Source organism: Polypterus senegalus, chromosome 12, assembly GCF_016835505.1.
Source record: "Polypterus senegalus isolate Bchr_013 chromosome 12, ASM1683550v1, whole genome shotgun sequence".
NCBI lineage: Eukaryota > Metazoa > Chordata > Cladistia > Polypteriformes > Polypteridae > Polypterus > Polypterus senegalus.
This window is the reverse complement of record NC_053165.1, coordinates 144,751,578-144,770,902: the sequence shown is the minus strand read 5'-3', so window position 1 is coordinate 144,770,902 and position 19,325 is coordinate 144,751,578. Positions and strand designations below refer to the sequence as shown.

The 19,325-nt window shown below is 37.2% G+C and overlaps 1 protein-coding gene across 1 annotated transcript in view; it reads left to right on the top strand.

The window, feature by feature from the left end:
- LOC120541789 (carcinoembryonic antigen-related cell adhesion molecule 5-like) overlaps window positions 1-19,325 on the top strand; it is a 68,163-nt gene that overhangs the window by 24,733 nt on the left and 24,105 nt on the right. Inside the window, exons 3-4 of the mRNA XM_039773720.1 lie at window positions 3,526-3,804; window positions 5,655-5,918. Coding sequence (XP_039629654.1) covers window positions 3,526-3,804; window positions 5,655-5,918 — 543 coding nt within the window. The remainder of the gene's footprint in view (window positions 1-3,525; window positions 3,805-5,654; window positions 5,919-19,325) is intronic.

Genomic DNA, 19,325 nt, shown 5'->3' with positions numbered 1-19,325 from the left:
ACATTGTGTTTAAAACTGGAAATCTTTGTTGGACACAAAAACATAAACATGCAACAGACAACAACAAATAAAAGAAAATCATAACATCATGAACATTTGGAAAAACAGGAATGAGGAGAACATAATACTGGCTGTCTTGAACCATTGCAAGCTAGGTGTTAGGTTCATTCTAAGTTATGCTGCTGTGCAGAACAGTTTTTTATAATAACCTTTTATTGTCGATTCACTATATGTAGAGGACATACAGAAGAATCAAAATGCTGTTTCTCTCTCATCTTCGTAGTACAATAAAATATAAAATAAATAATCTTGTGCACTAGTTTTAGCACTTGTAATGTTTCAAAACTGTTCTAATTTTGTGATGCTGCAAGAAGATTGTAAACTACACATCTTTAAGGTATTTATGTCTTTGTTTTGGTAGTTTACTCTTAGAGAGAAAGTCTTTTCTAATGTGAAATAGATTACAGAGTCACTTTTTTAGGTATTTCTTTTTACACAATATTGTAGAGGGACTACACTTTTTAGTGAAGTCTCTTTGAAATTTATCAAATGTTCACCTGTAAATCAGTTATGTTTATTTATAGATAGAGCTTTATAGATAAAACTTTCTTTGTCTGCAGAGTGAAATGTGGCTTTTTTTTTACAGAAGCTCTTTAAATAAATAAACACGTAAATTAGATAAGTAAATATAATAGGATGGAGTGGTCGCGCAAAGGCTAAGGATCTATGTATGGGTATCTGGAAGACTGCTGGTTCAAATCCCATTACTGCCAAAGGGGATCTTACTCTGTTGGACCCTTGAGCAAGGCCCTTAAGCTGATAATTGCTCCAGGGGTGCTGTACAATGGTGCCCAGACCTCCAAAGGTCATGCAAAAAGACAGTTTCCACTCTGGGATTAATAAAGTATACAAAATCAAATACATAGACACACACATTGGTCTGAACACACACCAGAATGACTAAAAAGAAACAAAAGAAAACTTCTGACTTGGCAATCACTGAGAGGCATTATAGATGTGTATTGCTGTTATTATGAAGGACCCTCAGTAGCGCTTCTTGACACATTTTTGCTGAATTATTTTGTTGGCTTAAAGTCCACAGTGTTGGTGTGTCAGAGAGAGGATGTGCAGCATTGTTGATAATGGCACTCAGGTTTGTTTTATTTCTCTCCTTTGCTATGACCTCCAGGGGGTCCAGAATAAAACCTGTAACTGAGCCTGCCCTTGTAATTACCTTGTTGATTTGGTGGGCATCTCTAGAAATGATGTTACTAGCCAAGCACACCATAGCATAGAAAATTGTACTGACCATCACAGAGTTATTATAAGAAGGGGAGGATGTCGCTTCCCCTATCAAAGGAATGTAGTCTCCTAAAATAGACGAGGCTGCTCTGCCCTTTCTTATGCTGTCCGTATGTGTTCTGGGACCAGTTTAACCTGTCTTTGATATGGAATTCAAGTATTTGTAGGAGTGCACCAGCTCTACACCCACTTCTTGAATAGTGACCAGACACAGGCTCTTTGGTGTGGTAAAATGCAATAACCAGTTCTTTGGGTTTGCTGATGTTTCTCTTTGCACCAAGCAACAAAGTTCTCCATCTGAATCCATGCTCTGTCCCATCCCCCTTATCAATACACACAAGTACAGAATCATCTGAGAATTTCTAAAGGTGACATGATTTGGTGTTATATTTATAGTTTGGTGTGCACAGAATGAAGAGCAGACAGGGCTGTTACAGTTGGTGCTCCAGTGTTGCTCACAGTTACAGTATATCAGAAACACAGTCCTTTAGTCTCACAAACTGCAGTCTTTCTGACAGTCCATTATCCAGAACACCATAAGCTCATACATATGCTATATGGATAAAGTGCCTTTAATGTCCAAATTGTATTTCAGAAACCAATGTCTAGTAAATAAATTAAATTTCTGGTATTGTTATATGTTATTAACACTAGCTGTTCCACTTGTCTAACAGGGCTTGAAGTAATCAATGTAGATCTCAGTATTAATATTTGCACTGCATTTATCATTTTAACAGATAGTATATCACAAACATTTGTAGCAATAAAATGCATTACTACAAATGTTTATGTGCCATTTTGTTGGAATAACAAATGCAATGCAAATGTCTCTGCTGTATCCATTATAACACAGTACCATTTGTTGGAATGACAGGAAAATGTCAGAAAATTTTTTTAAAAAATACTCCAGAGCAAGATGCTGGAGAAACAAACAAAATCTGCACCAGTTTCAAGGCCTAAAGTCCACCCAGTCTCCATTGGGCATTCTACTTAACATAAATGAACTTGCACTATATCGTTCCTCATTTTTTAGGCTTCAACCTAGGAAATTTAAAGCAGTGAATCTCATTGATACATGGAGTATCCACTTATGTTTCAATGTCACAGGTGGATGTACAGTTTTTAATTAGAAAAAAAATTTAAAAGAAAGCAAAGAAAAGTAAGAATTAAGAATGGTGGCAAATCCGGGTAGAATATAACATTTTATGCATATATAATCTATTATAAGTAGAACTAAAATGAACCTAAGCCAAATTTAAAAAAGTGGGCCTTTAGACATGTTTTAAATTGTTTCATAGTATTTGACTGGCATATTTCTATCAGGAAAATGTTTGAGATTTTTGGTGCATAACAGCGACAAACCACGTCATCACTTCTTTTATGCTTAGCTCTTGGAATAATAGGCAAACCAATATTAGAAGATCTAAGGTCACGACTGGGAATGTAGAGGGATAAGCTCTCCAAAATATATGAAGGAGCAAGAATATTTAGAGCTTTATATACCCTTATTAGTATTTTAAAATGAAAGTGCTGTGCAGATTTAAAAGAAGTAATTGTTAGTATACTTACAAGATTCACATATAAAGATTCTCCAACAGGTTTGATGTACTTTTTGGGCCAGTACAAGGCCAGAATCCAAAACAATCTACTTAGAAATTATATCCAGTTTATTTTTAGAACCTTCTGATGTCCATCCACACCATGATTAGACAAACCCAGAATTCTTTTTAAGCTCAGAGAACTTAAGCTCTGTCTTTGTGTTTTGGGATAGCAGGCTGCCTGCTGAAATTTGCTAATCAACATATCTGCAAAACAAAAGACACTAATAGAGAGATGCAAAGGAATTTAAGGTGGCTTGGGATTGAGGTTTTTTTGTAGGCTTCATGGATTCTAGTGTTTTAAATATAGTCATAAAGGCCCTCTTATAAAGGACTGTTTTTCTTAGTCGTTTTAAAAAAATAAAAAAAAAGGAGAAAATACTGTCCTGTAAGTCAATAATATTCACTCTGGACAAAGCTCTTTGTTTCATGCAATAAACTGACAAACAAGCCTCCACAACAAATGATTCTAAATCATTAATGTAATATTGTAAAGTCTTTAAATCTCACCCGTAAACAAATGTAACCTTATCATTGCTTCCTTTCACATATCATTTACAGCATGGGTATTTTCATAATTCATAGTCCTGGTTTATCCACCATTTCTTTTATCTTTCCTCTACAGAGTCGGTTTCTGTACCCACAATCCAGTCCAATGTGACTAATCCTGTAGAGTTCAATGACACAGTGACTTTGACCTGCACAGCCTCTGGCTCAGACGTCTCTTATCGGTGGTTCAATGGCAGCTCAGAGGTGTCAGACACTCAGAGGATTCACTTGAGTGCTGATAACAGAACTCTAACGATATCAGGCGTGTTGAGATCAGATGATGGGCGCTTCTACTGTTACGTGTATAACCATGTCAGTAATGGCACCAGCAAGCCCTTTAGCCTTGATGTAAAATGTGAGTGCTTTGGATTTAATTTACCTCTAACTACTAATTATTTAAATTATCAAAATTTATTTTGATTTTAAACATTAGCATCAGCAATATTACAGAAAAGATAATTGAATTTGAAATTACAAAATATTAATGCAATATGTAATGCTTCAACATGAGTACATTATTCTAAGTTTATGGTATCCCACTGGCTTAAAGATGCTTAAAATGGCACTTCTAGCAGGCAGCAGTAAAGAAACATTGTGTGAGTAGCCTCCTCATTTACATGCTAATCAGAACTGGATTCCTTGTGAGATAAGTCACTAAACCAAATAGACAGTTTTTTTTTAATTTCAGTCCACACCACTAAGCTTATTAAATATTAGAGTTTATTAAATATATAACTCCTTTTTTTTTTACTCTCATGCTTAATTCAATTAACGGCTATAAAAAGTTATAGTCTAAAAAGGGTGCTTGCAGCCCAAGATCTAAAATACCACAGTGGCTGCTAGGTTTTATTCCAGCCTTTAATATAGCACACCATTCTATTAAATGTCTTGGTCATACTTTCATTTATACTTTTCACAACAGAACTGTGTATTTCGCTTTCCATTTGAAGGGTAACAAAACATTGCTTAGGCCACAATGGATAGTACCCATCAACCCTCAACTTGGTTTCTCACATTTATTTCTAAACATTTTCTTAAAACTTTTTTTTGTTTGGGGTGAACACCCGCAAGTATAAATCAAGTACTGGTAAGTACTAATTTCCAACAGAATAAAATATACTAAGAGAGATTCTGGTATTTTATGAGCACTACCTATAACTGAAATAAAAACAAAACATTTTGCTGTAAACGGGAAAAAATGAAAATTACCCGTTCATTCTGAAGAACATCCCATTATTTCTTTTATTACTACCTGCTGAAATTACTGCTTAATTTGATTAGATAATAATTGTTCTCCACTCCAAATGCCTCAGTTCACTTAATCGTACTCTCTAGATGCTAAACTGAGATCTGGTGACTGAGGAGGCTACTGTAGTAAGCTGAATTCATTGAATTTATTATATTGCTGACCACCACCAGGATGAGTAATTGTACTTATGGGTTGTTCTTCACATCCATATTGTGATTCTCACATTAGAGTGAATTAAAGTGAACACAATCCTATATTATGCAGTATTCCTTGGTCCACCTCAAATGCAGTTTTTTGTATTTCACAGTCAAGATTGGAATCCAGTTGGTCATTAACCTCTGTTTCCATCTGTGATAAGATACAATAAGATGTACCTTTTGATATTCATCTTTTGGCATTACTGTTGCATTTTAGTGTCATTTGAATGATTGTAGTGTGTCTGTCATCAGACACCATTCAGGTGATTGCTATGCCTAATCAGTTCATTTGATCTTGTCATATTGAAAGCCTATATTTAATCTTTAGTTTTGCCTATTGACTCTCCTTCATCGCCAAATGAATTAATGCCTGATTACTTTATACATAATTGCATTGTCAGTATACACTCTGTGATGCTGTCAATACTTGAATAGTCTAATAACTGAGAACAGTAGTTAGATCTGATAAAGTTGAAAATCAATCTATGCTTAATGTATTAACATATTAGGTGATTTATACTGTGCCATTGTTATATATTTTATAACGTGATTTTGGCAGTGCTCTTTATAAAGTATGGTTTAACATATAAAGAAATTATTGGTTAAATGTGGGTTTTTAGAAAAATGTCTCAAATCCTTACAGTTCAATGGTATATTAGCAAAGATAGCTTGCAAGATTATTTTTTACTTTAAGAACAAAATTAAGCAAATTTTTAAAAACTTTGTTTGATTTCAGTTTAAATTTGCTGTGTATTTTAGATGGACCGGACTTGCCCATTTTATCTGTCAGTCCTTTCAAACCAGTCTATTCTGCTGGATCTTCCCTTATTTTACAATGCTCAGCACAGTCCAGTCCTACTGCTCAGTATCAGTGGTTCTTAAATGGAACTTCTCTTAACAAAAGAAACCAGCAGCTAGAAATAAGCAACATTCAGATGGATGATGCGGGTAACTACACATGTTGGGCTTTTAATAAGGTTACGCTCAGGTATGCTGCTGCCCAGAAAGTGATTGATGTCATAGGTGAGTAAAAAGGCTCAATATTAATTCAACCACAATGACTCATTTACTTTAGATTAGAAAATTGAAAGTCTCTTTTACTTCTTTATGATTGTAAATTGTATTAATTGAAAAATGATGCATGCTTATACTATTTACTCTGTATTTATAGGCAAGTTATGATTTTGTAATGAAAAAATCTTTATTTATTTTGCATGAGAGTTACTCAGCCATCCTTTCCACATTTCAGTTTTACAGGAATACAACAAATTGTACAAAAAAATGATGCTATATCCACAAACACAAGTTATGAGAAAACCTGTGGTTATAATAAATGTATAAATAAGCAAATACTTAGTTGTTTATTTATCTAATAAATCTTTAAAACACATTTAAAAAGAATTTCAAAAAATTAAAAAAACACATTTGAAGTAATAGTATCTTCTTGTGCAGTTCTTTGGATGAAATTTAAAATCAAATATCATCCATAAGAATGTGCCTTCTTTATAGCTGAAAGAGGGACAAAATCCGAGTGAGCTTACATTTGTTTTGTGTTGCTTGTTTATAATTATATGTCTGGGTATGTATGTATATGCCAGTTTTCTATAGTCCTTATGGTAGTAATAAATAGTATTATTTTGTTTATTAATGTAAGTATGTTTAGGTTATTTGTTGAATGGCAAGTTTATCACCTGTCTGAATCACCAAAACAAAAAAATAAAAGGAGTTTTATTTGATCTTTTCATGTGGGGTAATTGAAATTCATCTATTCTCAGTGTCAGAAGTTAGTCTTATTACGTTATGGCCCAGGCTTCTTCCCTGGTTTGTGTTTTATGCTGCCTTTCTCTGTTTTTCATTTATTTTTTAGTTAGAATTGTTTAGTATGGTTATTGCTGGTAATATTGTTCTGTTCATTTATTGTTTAGTTGATGTTTAATGTATTATTGTTTTGTTATGATATTGCTGTACTGTTTCTTTAAATATCTTCGTTCCCTGGGTTTGTGGGTATTTCCCAAAGAGGTAGTGCCACCTGTCCATCACTCCCAGCCATATAAAGCTTTATGGGAGATTCAGTCCCTTGTCATTCATTGAAGATACCTTTGTTGTTCATTCGTATATGTGCTTGGTGTTAATAATTACGACTCTCGACTCAAAGCACTTTACATAGTGAGTGGGGAGCCAGTTCAACCATGTGCGGCATCCATCCGGATGATGTGACGGCAGCCATTTTGCACAAGTATGCTCCCCATACATTAGCTGTAAGATGACAAAAGGGTGAAAGACAGTTAGCCAAAAGGAGACAGGGTATGATTAGGGGGCCAGAATGACAAGGCCATGGTGGGCAATTTAGCCAGGACATCAGGATATACCCTGCTCTTTACGTAGATATCCAGGAATTATTCATGACCCCAGAGAGTCAGGATCTTGTTTTTACAGCTCATCTGTAGAACGGCATCATTTTACAACACTGTGTCCCCATTACTGCACTGGGGCATTAGGATCCACATTCAAACCACAGGGTAAGCACCCCCTGCTGGCCTCACCATCTCCTCTTCCAGTAGCAACCCAAGATTTTTCAGGTGGGACTCCCATCCAAGTACTGGCCAGGCTCAAACATTCTTGGCCTCATGTGAATTGCCTGTTTTAAAGTGTATGTGATATGGCTGGTGTTGGTAAATTCACTTAGTGTTTATTGGAATATTGTTTATTTGTTTTGTTGGATTTCTGTCCTTTACTCTGTTTTTGACCACAATTATTATATTCTGTTTTGGGACTGTTTATTATCAGATTGTCTTCAGGCATATCCATCTGTGGTTATCACAGACATTTTGGAAAATAAATATTTTATTTTTGCAAAGATTCTTCATCTGCCACCTTATATACTGCCAAAGGTTGACAGTTACCTTTTTTCTGTTGGGGGAATTTGCTACAGTATTTTGGGACTTAGTTGCTCTTGTGGCCAGTTTAACTTTTTGAGGACCTGCTCCCCATGAGGCTAGCAAGTCTCTCCTGGAAACTGCCCAAATTAAGTTTACCTCTGCTGGGTGCACCAGTGAAGTGTCAGACCTTCTCCCCCGCCAGTGTGAAAGCCTGTATAGATTTTGTTTGGGAAGAACTCCTGCATCATAAAAAGCCTTATAGAGAGTTGGGAGCATACACTGATACAGCACGTGGCTGCACCCACCTCACGACTATGGTAAGCTGAACTCAAAAATGAGTTTGTAGGCACTGCACAGGGAAAAGCCCAATAAAACAATAACTTCTACCTAGGCATAATGTAGTTCAGTGGTTCTCAAGTTGTTTTAGACTTGACACCACTACTGAAGTCCCAAGATACAGATGACCATCTACGACCAACAGTAACTTATCACAAATTCCTTGTTACGCTTAAAAATCTTCTGGATCTACATTTTGATGTCCCCAATATCAGTCACTCGTCCATAATAACCCATCAGCCTTGAAGATGTTACAACAGCTTGATTGGCCTCATGGAATTAAGGCATTACCTGTGACAAGCACTCCAGACAAATAAGGAGGTGAATTTAAAATAGTCCCAGAAGGAAATGGAAATTTTTTGGACAAGGGATATAGTCTTTGAGTTTAATGTGTTGTTGAAAGAGAGCAAAAGAGATGGTGAACTGTAGCAAAGCTGAATGAAATTTAATCAAATCTGATGGAGTATTTCTAGAGTGGTTGTTCCAGAGCTCTTCATTTTGGCTCTAACAGTGGAAAAGTTAATTTAGAAACACTAACATCATAGACCTTGAACCAAGCTGTTGTAATAAGTTGAGACGAGAGGCGTGGAAAGGTTTGGGGCAGCCAAATGCGGTTTCCTGGCTGCAAAAGTATTTGAGGCATTGTTAATCAAGTTACACAACAGAGTCCAAAACAGAACTGCCTGCCAGAGCAAAGGCAGTGGGCTTTATAGTACAGAGGGCGGAAGTGATGTCGTCCTCTGAGCCGGAACTGGAAGTGACATCATCCTTGGGGCCGGAACCGGAAGTGACCTTATCCTTGGGGCCGGAACCGGAAGTGATGTGTCCTTCCTGGAAATGGCGGCTCCTGGTGGGATTTCCCAGGTAAGACCTGCAGAGAACTCAGAAAGAGCGTCAGCGTACCCTGCTCCACCCTGGGCAGATGTATAATCAGTATTTTCTAAGCCCTTCAGCTGCCGCCCATGCACACGTGTGTGACACTGTTATAAATATATAAATACATAATAAAGTGCATAATAGGCTAACTTATCTGAGTTTTTTAAGCATCACTTTGCTCATGTAAGATGAATGTTACCTTGTTGCCTGTTACTTTTGAATCACACAAATCAAAGATGGTTAGTGGACAACATTTTTGAATCCTAGACATAGATACTCATAGGTATCGCAGGTTCTGGCCATGAAGCACAATTTTCTAAATTTTTAATTATGAGGTTTTGTTTGGTAAAGCAGGAATATCTTTGGTGTTCTTTTGAGGCTTCTTTTATGATGATTGGATTAAAACAGAATAGCCAGTACTGCTATATACACATTTTGTAGCACATTAGTTTAAATAAGGATTCATTCTCATTTACTTAAAGAAACACTGACACACTAATAGTGGTACTCTACAGAGGACTGTTTTTTTTTGTTTTTTTTTATTATAAAAGTCTGATGCTGGACCTGAAGCTTTTCTACCTTTACAAATGTGGTAGATTTTCAGATCTTAGCAGGAGTTAGCAGTTGATCTACTCTGTACTCTGTATAACACTCCTGCATATATTTTTATTTATCCTAATTCAATACTTTTGATAACTCTTAAGCATTGATTGACATAAACATTTTATGGGCTTCTCTTTTGTGTGTTTGAAGGACTGATCTTTTCTCCTTTGTCGTCTTTTAGGTGTGTTTGCATATAATGCATGAAACACCTATTGCAAAGCCCTGTCTCTCTGTCTTTTTGTCCACATGAAACTACTCGGCTCTCCTGTACACCAATTTTATTGAAATGTTACACACTTATTCTTCAAATAAATTTGTGTAGACAGTTCAGCTTTTCTTGTGATATCTCAAACAGATTGTACTGTATGACATTTCAAAATTTCCTTTTTAAAAGCATTGGCAAATTTTGTGTTTGTTCATCTTAAAATGAAGAAACGATCTATGCGACTTCAACTAGGAATTAGCTTACTCTTTCAATTTTACCTTAAAAATGGTTGTTTGAACTTGTATAGTTTTTAGATTGTCCTCTTTTGCTTGTCTGACAGCCACTCGGATACCCAGTGGAAGTGAGTGACACTCCAAACAGAGTGCATGCACAAACAGCTCACACAGCGGTGCCATTCTCTTGATGCTTTAGGTGTGTTAACTAACAGAGTGCAAAAAAAAGTCACTTCTCAGAAAATAAATGGAAGAGGAAAGCAATTATGTAAGCATATATAAGACTGAATTGCTTGTACAATATTACCTGCAGATTATTGTTGTAAAAAACCGACATTATCAACCTGCAGCTAAATGATGTCTGAACTAATTAATGTCACGAGATACAGTAGGTGCCACTGCCCTAGCTGATAAAACATAGTGTGGGTTTAAAAATGAAAAGTAGCACTGGGAGGTGGGAGGCTTCAGTGGCTTAAGCCCCTAATCTGTGGCAACCAACCCCTGATCTTTCAGTCCCAGATATACACAAAGAATTGTGGCAAGCCCCTATTGTTCTTGCCCATCGTGTACCATTCATATTCTCATTATACTGTACAATAAATATGTTTCCAAGTTGTTACTTATTTAAATAACTTTAATGAATTACCTTGTTTTAAATAATATTAATAGCTAGATGGCAGACTTATTTTAGTTCCTTTCCTGATTTCATATAGTAATAGTGATACTGATTTTATATTAGTGTTGGTCATTTTTAATTATTAGTTATTTTTCAATTGCTAATTATTGGATACTAATCTATTGAGCTTATTTCAAAAAATGCTATGTTTATGAAAACTGAACATCAAATCAGTCACAGACCCTCCACCACTAACACTCATCATTAGATGCCATTTTTTACATCACTTGAATTGCAATCTGCTGTGCATGAAGTCTAATGAGCCACCACAAGCCTATTTGTGCTCTTTTTTTGAACTCCAATATAAAGTGCTGTTAAAAAGCATGTATTTAATATAGTGTGCTAACACGTGGATTTGCACTCTGTTATTGCTGTTAATTTTGAATATGACTCATAGTTACAAAGGTATTTAATAAACAAAAATGTAATGACTTAAGCTTTGGATGAAGTAAATGAAAATGTGAAATGCTTCAACTTTCGTATCAGTTAACCGAGTCACCAAATGCACCTGAATGTTATGTTGTGTAGACATTTGTATTATTGAATAACATGAGTAGTTGTTCAATTTCACTTTTGGTCAAGTGTTTGAACTCTATTTGGTAAACATTTCTGTAGAAATCAGTAGTAGGCCATTGTTCATATTCATCAATAAGGTTCAAAAGAAGTATCATTAGCTCCATTATCCTTTCGGTTAGATGTTTCCTTTGGTATAATGAGTATTATTTGGTCATTTAAATATGATTTTAGAGCTTCTCAGGAAGCTATAGCAGAGAGTTCTAGTGAGTAGATGATTACAATTGAAAAGTTAATATAAAATATGATGATATATATTTAACAAAATCATCATCTAGCAGTAGGAGCTTCACCTGCATCTTAATTTTGCCACCTGAGGGTTGAACACGCTTCACTGAATATACACAAACAGGAACGGGACATATAAGGCCATCCCCCACCTTCATCTTGGTCTTTCTCATCATATCTCATTTTGCTAATCCCTGCATATTGCCCTATGTTTAAGTCCAGGAAGCCAATACAAAAATCCATCACTCTATGGCCTATTGATGCTGCTCCTATGATTCAGGACTGTGAATGCAGTGACTGGCAGATGTTTAAGAAGACAGCAACAAGTGGTGGAGTTGTGGACCTCGAGGAATATGTGCTAACAATTACAAGTTATATCAGTAAGTGTGTTGAGGATGTTTCTGTCACCAGGATAATCATCACACATCACAACTAGAAACCTTGGATGAATGTGGAGGTCCGTTCACTACTGAGAGCTCAGCGTTCCGCTTTCAAGTCTGGAAATGTGGCTGCACTCAGGGCAACAAGATGGAAACTGGTGGTGGGAATAAAAAGGGCAAAAAACAATTGCACTCTTAAAATATAGGATCATTTTTCTACCAATAACCCCAGGAGCATGGGAAAGGCATTACGAGCATCACAGATTACAACAGCAAAGAGGAAGAATGCCCCGCAGAACTTGTCTCTATCTGATGCTCTAAATACCTTCTATGCTTGTTTCAATGAAATTGAGCACTTTTTCCATGGCCAGACTGACCCCTCCATCAAATGAGCTGCCCCTCACCATGTCAGCAGCAAATGTAAGAAGGTCCCTGTTGAAGGTTAATCCCAGTAAAGCTGAAGGCCCAGATAAGATCCCAGGAAGGGTCTTGAAGGACTGCACTCACCAGCTAACAGAATGGCTGACAGATATTTTTAACACCTCACTGTCCGAGTCATCTGTACTGACTTGCCTTAAGACCTCTGTTATCATTCCATTCCCGAAGCGCTCCCAAGTGTCTTGTTTAAATGACTACCATCTGGTGGCTCACACAGCTGTAATCTCAAAGTGCTTTGAGAGGCTGGTGATGGCTGAGGTAAAAAAAAAAAAGACTATCAATGTAAAAGTGGACCTCCATCAATGTGCTTATAGGTAGAACCACTCCAGTGCTGACTCAATCACTTCTTTTTTTTTTTTTTTTTATTAATTTTATTACAATCCATACAAAGCAATCAAGTTTTTACAAAAAGAAAAATTGAGTTAAGAACAGATCGATCCCCACACCTGAGAGAGAGAGCAAGCCAAACGGCGTAAAATTTAAGGCTTGTAAACATACCTAAATTAATAAATTCTCTGTGCTTCATGAACTTATTTTAAAATATTACTGATTAGATCCTGCCATGTTTTGAAAAAGTCTGTAGATCCTCTAACTGCGTATTTGATTTTTTCCAATTTCAAATAGTATAACACATCAGTTTCCCACTGACTTAAAAGAGGAGAGTTTGGGTTCTTCCAGTTTATCAGAATAAGTCTGCGTGCCAACAGTGTAGTGAATGCAATCACAGTTTGTTTGTCTTTCTCCACTTTAACCCCTCTGGAAGAACCCCAAACACAGCTGTTAATGGGTTAGGAGGGATTGTGAGTCCAAGGCTGTCTGAAGGTAATTAAAATTTTTGTCCAGAATAATGTTAATTTGGTGCAGGCCCAGAACATGTGACCAGTGAGGCTGGGACTTGGTTGCAACGTTCGAGGTTGGATCATGCCCTGGAAACATTTTGAGAGTTTTAGTCGAGACAGATGTGCTCGATATATAATTTTGAGTTGTATAATTGTATGCTTTGCGCATATGGAGCTCGAGTGAATTCTCTGCATTGCTACTTTCCACTCCTTTTCTGATATATTAATTGAGAGATCTTTTTCCTAGTGTCCTCTTGGATCTTTGAAAGGAAGGGATTGTAAAATGATTTTATATATTGTAGAGATGGAGTCTAAGTCCTTGAGATTGAGCAATATTTTTCCAGCATGGATGAGGGTGCAAGATGAGGAAAATCTGGAAGGTTCTGTTTAACAAAGTTCCTGATTTGAAGATAGTGAAAGAAATGTGTAGCTGGAATGTTAAATTTGGAATGTAATTGTTCATAGGATGCAAAGACGTTGTCTATATAAAGATCTCTAAGCAAGTTAATTCCAAATTTTTCCAGATATTAAAACTGCATATGTTTGTGAAGGTTGAAAGAGGTGGTTCTCTTGCAGGTGCCACAGATAGAAGCTTCTCCGTCTTAAAATGCTTTCTACATTGGTTCCAGATTCTAAGTGAGTGGAGCACAATTGGGTTATTAGTGTATTGCCGATAACGTGTGTTTATTGGAGCACAGAGCAAGGAATACAAAGAAGTACTGCAGGATTTTACTTCTATTGCGGTCCAAGCCTGTGTATGTTCTTCTATTTGTGTCCAGGTTCTTATCGCCTGTATATTTGCTGCCCAGTAATAAAACTGGAAGTTAGGTAGAGCCATGCCGCCTTCTGCCTTTTGTCTTTGTAGGGTCGCTCTTTTGATGCGTGGATGTTTTGAATTCCAAATAAATGAGGTTATTGTTGAATCTAATTGCTTAAAGAATGATTTATTAATGTATATTGGATGTTTTGAAATAAAAAGGAGCTTAGGAAGAATATTCATCTTAACAGTGTTAATTCTTCCAGCTAGTGTGAGATGAAGGGTTGACCATCTATGCAAGTCTTGTTTAATTTTTTCCATGCAGACGTGAAATTTTGTTGATAAAGAGCTTTATGTTTACTTGTGATGTTTACCCTAGGTATTTAAACTGTTCTGCAATGATAAAAGGTAGGGTGTCTAATCTAATATTATATGCTTGAGAATTCACTGGAAAGAGTACACTTTTATTCAGATTAATTCTGAGACCAGAGATCTTTTGAAATTCTGTGAGTGCTGCTAAGACTGCAGGCACAGAATTTTCTGGGTCCGATATATACAGTACCATATCATCTGCATATAATGAGATTTTCTGTTCCAGTCCTTCTCTGCTAATCCCCTTTATCTGATCAGTATTTCGACAATGTATTGCCAGTGGTTCAATGGCAATGCAAACAGCAGTGGTGACAAGGGCATCCTTGTCTAGTGCCACGCTCTAGTTTAAAGTAGTCTGAGCAAATGTTGTTGATGCAAACTGAAGCTTCTGGGTTAGTATATTTTAATCCATGCACAAATGTTCGGGCCAAACCCAAACTTCTCCAATGTAGTAAAAGGTATTTCCATTCAATCATGTCATCCAATGATAATAATATTTCTGGGGTGTTTGATTTAGTTGGTGAGTATATTACATTAAACAGCGTCGAAGATTTGAAGATAAGTGTCGGCCCCTAATAAATCCAGTTTGGTCTTGTGATATTACGAGGGAGCACTTTCTCCATCCTTCTAGCTATGATTTTAGAGAGTATTTTAACGTCGTTATTCAGAAGTGAAATTGGTCTGTATGATGCACATTGTAATAAGTCCTTATTTTGTTTTGGAAAACAGTGATTAGTGCTTGGCGAAAGGTTTGTGGAAGAGATTGGTTATCTCTGGCTTCTGTAAATGTTGCTAATAGGAGGGGAGCTAGCGGAGGGAGAATTTCTTGTAAAATTCTGCAGGGTAGCCATCAGGGCCTGCTGCTTTCCCACCTTGGAGTGACTTTATAGCATCTAGTAATTCTGATAACGCCAGAGGTTTATCAAGTTCCTCCACACTAAAAGCTCTATTTGTGGTATCTGTAATGTATCCAGAAATGCATTAGATTGTGTATTGTCTTCTTTAAACTCAGTAGTATATAGGGATTTATAGTAGTCTCTGAAAGTGTGCATTATATTTTTGTGTTCATGATTTTATCTCCGTTCGTGTTAGTGATTACCGAGATTGCGCTTGCACTTCTTGCTTGTGAATTTGTTGAGCTAAAAGCTTATTAGCTTTCTCTCCATGTTCATAGTAATGATGTCTGGATTTGTAAATTAGTTGTTCAGTTTCTTTAGTTGTCAAGAGGTTTAATTCTGAATGTAGAGCCTGCCTCCTCCTATGTAGAGTCTCGCTTGGTAGTCTGGCATGTTCTTCATCTATTTTAGTAATTTCGCTTTTTATCTCTGCTACTTTCTTGGCTTCGGATTTATTTCTGTGGGAAAGATATGAGATAATCTGTCCTCTTAAGAAGGCCTTAAGAGTTTCCCAGAGTATTCCTGCAGAGATCTCGGGGATGTATTTGTCTCTAGAAAGAATTTGATTTGTTTGGATATAAATTCAGTACAATTCTCGTCAGCTAATAGAAGCGGGTTGAGGCGCCATCTGCGGGTGAGTGTATGGGGCTTAGTAATTTTAGCTCCAAGATCATAGGTGCATGGTCAGAAATAACAATAGCATCGTATTTGCAAGATTTAATCTTAGGCAAGAAGTTATTGTCTATAAAGAAGTAATCAGTCCTTGAGTAGCAATGATGTACTGGTGAGTAGAAAGAATATGTTCTTGAATTTGGGTTTAAAACCTCCAGGGTCTGATAAGTTGTGATCAGTTATAAACTTTGTAATTATCTTTGCGGTGTTAGATGCCGTTCCCCCTGTGGAGGAAGTCCTATCTAAAAGTGGATTTAGAACACAATTAAAGTCCCCAGCCATTATAACTTTATGAGTGTTCAGATTGGGAATGGATGCAAATAAATTTTGTATAAATTCCTTATCATCAACATTAGGTGCATAAACATTTATCAAAATCATTTTACAGTTAGATAAGTCTCCCATGACCATTACATATCTCCCTTCAGGATCCAATACTACATCTGATGCTACAAATGGTACTGTTCTATGTATGAGAATTCCCACACCTCTAGTTTTCTTTGTAAAACTAGAATGGAACATTTGGCCAGTCCAGTCTTTTTGCAGCCGGAACTGATCCTTGCTTAGTAAGTGGGTTTCCTGTAAAAATACTATTTTAGCATTTAGACCTGTTAGGTGAGAGAGTACTTTCTTTCTCTTTAATTCGTGATTCAGGCCTTTAACATTCCAGCTTACGAAGTTAACTGTCCCATCATGGAGACACTGATTCTGAGTTTTTGATGTCATTTTATAGTCTTAACTGGAAGTGAGACAGCTTAGGTCTTAATTTCCTATTTCCCCTAGAGTTGTTGCCATGCAGCTTATTATTACGTTGGTAGTTATAATTATAAAGAATAGATTAGGTATAGATCAAGCCTGCTCTCTTTCTCCCCCTTAACCCCCACCCTCCCTTTTGCCTCCCCAAGTGAGGCTAAAACCCACTTCACATAGTCCCAGTCCTCTGACATACCCAGAGACAGAGCACGTCCAAAGCAAAACAAGCCCCAATGCAGCGGCGCTTTAGGGTTAAAAGATAGAGATATCTATTACCAATATAGTCTTAAAAAAAAAAATTATTCACTTTTTATATATAGTCTTCAGCAATTTTAGTGCATTAAGATGATACACCCAGATAATAAACCCGGTGATGGTGTTAAAAATGTGTCCAGAATAAGCATAACAAGTCTTAATGCAGTAATAGCAATAACAATAAACCAAGGGTATGATATTGAACAGTCTCGTTTAGGGTAGAGATGAAATAATTAGAAAAAAAAAAAAAGTAATTAAGCACAATAAAACATAAACAGATAGTGCCCTAGTAATACTAAGTAATAATGAGAATATATGCTGATAAAAACCCGTATTTTAAAACGAATAGATCAGACAGTAGATTATTAATCCTTGCTTTATCATTAACCGCCATGACTCACTATTATGTATCAGAATAGTCCCGGATCAGCTTTCTTAATTCCTTTTCTGCTTCTTCCTTGCTAGCGAAGACATAGAATTGACCCTGCCATTCCACTTTCAGTTTTGTTGGATACAAGAGGCTGTATTTGACGCTGGCTTGCCGTAACCACTGTTTAATGTTGTAGAAGGCTGTGCGTTTAGTAGCTGTTTCTGGAGAGAAGTCAGGGAAGATACGAATGTGGTTATTTTCATATGTAATATCTTTCTTGTTTCTGAGGAGTGCCATCACCTCTAGCTTAAATGATAATCATTCAAAACGAACTATAAAAGATCTTGGTCTGGGTCTAACGGTGTTTGATCCGCGTATGCAGTAAGCCACTGCTATCTCAGATTCTGTTTAAAGTCATCTCCGATTATTTTAGAAAAAAGTAGAGCTGCGAATTTCACAGGGTTTGGACTTTCTCGATTATCAGGCAGACCTTCAATTCTGACATTATACCTTCTACTTCCATCTTCCAAAGCAGCCAGTCTGTCTCCGAGTTTTTTGCATTCGGAGCTGACATTTTCTGCTTTTTCTTCAGTACTGGTAGCTAAATTTTCGACTATTTCAATCCTAGTCGTGAATGTCTCCTTGAGATCCTCCAATTGATCAGTAAGCGTTTCAATTTTACCAGCACCTGTTGCATCTCCAGTTGCATTTCTTGTCGCAGCCTTTCATTTGCCTGTTGCAGCATCAGCTTCTTGCAACTCCTGCCGCTGCATTTCGTTTGCTTGTTGCAACTCCTGTTTCAATTCCAGCAACTCCTGTTTCAATTCCTATCTCAGTCTCTCATGTGCCTTTGCCCTTGCTTTCTCATTTGCCTTCTCGGTTTTCTTTATATCTTGTATGAGCTCAGCGAACATCACCTGCAGTTTAGACATTTCAATTGTGCTTTCTTGTACCGTAGGTGAAGCGTCAGGCTCTACTGTAGCCGGTGTCCCCGCTATTCCCGGCTCGCGTGGAGTAATTGAGATCGCGGACTGTAAGGCCTTTTACAGTTTCAGGTGTTCCTCTCCAATCAGCGAGCTATCGAGATCTACACTCATGATCGTACATTCGTCTCCCCTTTTCACTCTCAGCCGGCGACGATGTAGCGGACTGTGGTCCCGAGGAGTCTGTACTTTCACCCATCTGATCCAGGTCTCTCTCTGAAAGGCTGTATCTTGAGCTAGGGCTTGCTGATCTTAGCTTGGCTGCAGCTTTAGTTTTCGATTCTTTCGGACCCCCTTTCTTGTTGGCCATGTTTATATATGCTTACATATATACTGTAGCAGTCTCCTTGGGTTGAATAGATACAAGCTATCTCAGGATAATAAGCAAACAAAATAAAAAATAACACCGCTGCTAGCGGAGCTCCACTTCAGACGTCCATCTCTCGCATCGGACGAGACCAAATCCCTTGTCTCTATCTGATGCTCTAAACACCTTCTACACTTGTTTCAATGAAATTGAACACTTTTTCCACGGCCAGACTGACCCCTCCATCAAATAAGCTGCCCCTCACCATGGCAGCAGCAAATGTAAGAAGGTGCCTGTTGAAGGTTAATCCCAGTAAAGCTGAAGGTCCAGATAAGATCCCAGGAAGGGTCTTGAAGGACTGCACTCACCAGCTAACAGAATGGCTGACAGATATTTTTAACACCTCACTGTCCGAGTCATCTGTACTGACATGCCTTAAGACCTCTGTTATCATTCCATTCCCGAAGAGCTCCAAAGTGTCTTGTTTGAATGACTACCATCTGGTGGCTCACACATCTGTAATCTCAAAGTGCTTTGAGAGGCTGGTGATGGCAGAGGTAAAAAAAAAAAAGACTATCAATGTAAAAGTAGACCCCCATCAATGTGCTTATAGGTAGAACCACTCCAGTGCTGACTCAATCACTTCTGTGATTCAACTTTTTCTCACCAACCTGGAGAGAGAGGACACCTTCATCAGATCACTCTTCTTGGATTTTAGTTCTGCCTTTAACATCATCATCCTCCAAATTCTAGTGAACAAACTGTTCCTATTTGGATAAAACTCAGTACTTTGCAACTG